Source organism: Austrofundulus limnaeus, unplaced genomic scaffold (genome assembly GCF_001266775.1).
Source record: "Austrofundulus limnaeus strain Quisiro unplaced genomic scaffold, Austrofundulus_limnaeus-1.0 Scaffold1773, whole genome shotgun sequence".
Classification (NCBI taxonomy): domain Eukaryota; kingdom Metazoa; phylum Chordata; class Actinopteri; order Cyprinodontiformes; family Rivulidae; genus Austrofundulus; species Austrofundulus limnaeus.
Window position 1 is genome coordinate 14945 of NW_013954175.1, and position 1851 is coordinate 16795.

At 36.3% G+C, this 1851-nt stretch overlaps 1 protein-coding gene across 1 annotated transcript in view; it reads right to left on the bottom strand.

The window, feature by feature from the left end:
- igf2r (insulin-like growth factor 2 receptor) overlaps positions 1-1851 on the bottom strand; it is a gene marked incomplete at its 5' end in the record, with an annotated part of 61258 nt that overhangs the window by 10715 nt on the left and 48692 nt on the right. Inside the window, 2 exon segments of the mRNA XM_014033569.1 lie at positions 432-549; positions 685-818. Of these exon segments, the coding sequence (XP_013889023.1) occupies positions 432-549; positions 685-818 (252 nt within the window).

The following is a 1851-nucleotide window of genomic DNA, read 5'->3' on the forward strand; positions in this document are numbered from 1 at the left end:
CATTAGCACCTCTAGTAATATATTTACTGCGAAAAATGGTGATGTGTTCAATACTTATTTTACCTGCTGTATATCAAAAGTCATGGCCAAAAAATGTCTGGAAAGAGATGAATGTTTTGACATAACCACTGTTAAAATAGCACAAAAAGTGAGGAACGAGATACGTTTAAAAATAAAAATGTTTGACAAATGTTCACCCAATAATAATAATTTCGGAGCTCTTTTTGTGATTGTGTTTTTAACCCCAGGCTAGAATCCAGGCCAGTGACTGAATAACGAGTCTGTTTTTACAGTGAGACGCTAAAGGAAGCAAACTTTAACTTTAAAGACAAACGTACCCATCTGTCATTAACTGAACGTCTGCCATGTGTTTGTTTGTGGGAGGTAAAATATAAAAATCAAACTGAAGAAATGTTTGGACTGCACATTACCTGATGAGTGACGGGTGACCAAATGTAGTACCACAGCTCAGCTGGATCACCGTCCTGGCCTTCAGGCCGTTTCCACAGACGTCATCTCCTGCTGAGTAGCTGATGGAGATCTTTTCATCTGTAGAGGAAATCAGGTTTGTGATGAGACTTCATTAAAACCTGCAGCTCACTGTGTGAAAGTGTATTTTTTTTTTGTCTTTTTTAGGCAGGCTGAGTTTTAAACAGATATTTAAAATTAAATGATTTTGCCCACCGGCGTAGCTCATTTTCTGAGTGTAAACAAATCCCAGGATCTGAGTCTGTCCTGATGAGTGTCGGCACACCGCTGCCCCCTCTGGACAGTCTGTCAGCCCGCCGTGGATCCCCTGACACAGGTTCATGTAATACCTGAGGTCACGTAAACAAAGACAGGAGACAGCTTTATTTAAACTGGGTAAAAGAAGACAAAACCTCGAGACGGCGTTTCTCATCTCTGCTTCCTCTGTGCCCCATGTCCTGCATGTTTCAGCTGTTCATATGCTTCAAAATGTCTTATTCAAAAGAATTATTTACCTCCTCAGTGGGTCATTAAGTTCTGCAGAAGCCCGTTAATGTCTCATCAATTTAAACCAGGAGAATGTTTGAATTATACAGATCACTTGGCTCTGAGGACCAGGAATAAAAACAGATTTTATCTATTTTTCTGTATTTCGTCTGAGAAAGTTTTACAACACTTAACTGAGATCACCTGTTTTACTACAAAAATACGTTTTTTTTTTTTTTGTGAAAATCCACTCAGAGGTATAAAACTTTACTGATAAAAGATGTATGAAAAACAAAGCATGCATAAATAGTTGGTTTGCATACAGAAAAAATAAAGAAAATTCATAGTATTAGAGCTAAAAAAAGTACACATTTACCGTATTTATTCATGTATAATATGATCTCATGTGTAATACGATCTCATGTGTAATACGATCTCATGTATAATACGATCTCATGTATAATACGATCTCATGTATAATAAGACCTCATGTGTAATACGACCTCGTGTAATACGACCTCGTGTAATACGATCTCATGTATAATACGATCTCATGTATAATACGATCTCATGTATAATACGACCTCATGTATAATATGATCTCATGTGTAATACGATCTCATGTATAATACGATCTCATGTATAATACGATCTCATGTATAATAAGACCTCATGTATAATACGATCTCATGTGTAATACGATCTCATGTGTAATACGATCTCATGTGTAATACGATCTCATGTATAATACGATCTCATGTGTAATACGATCTCATGTGTAATATGATCTCATGTGTAATACGATCTCATGTATAATACGATCTCATGTGTAATACGATCTCATGTGTAATATGATCTCATGTGTAATACGATCTCATGTATAATACGATCTCATGT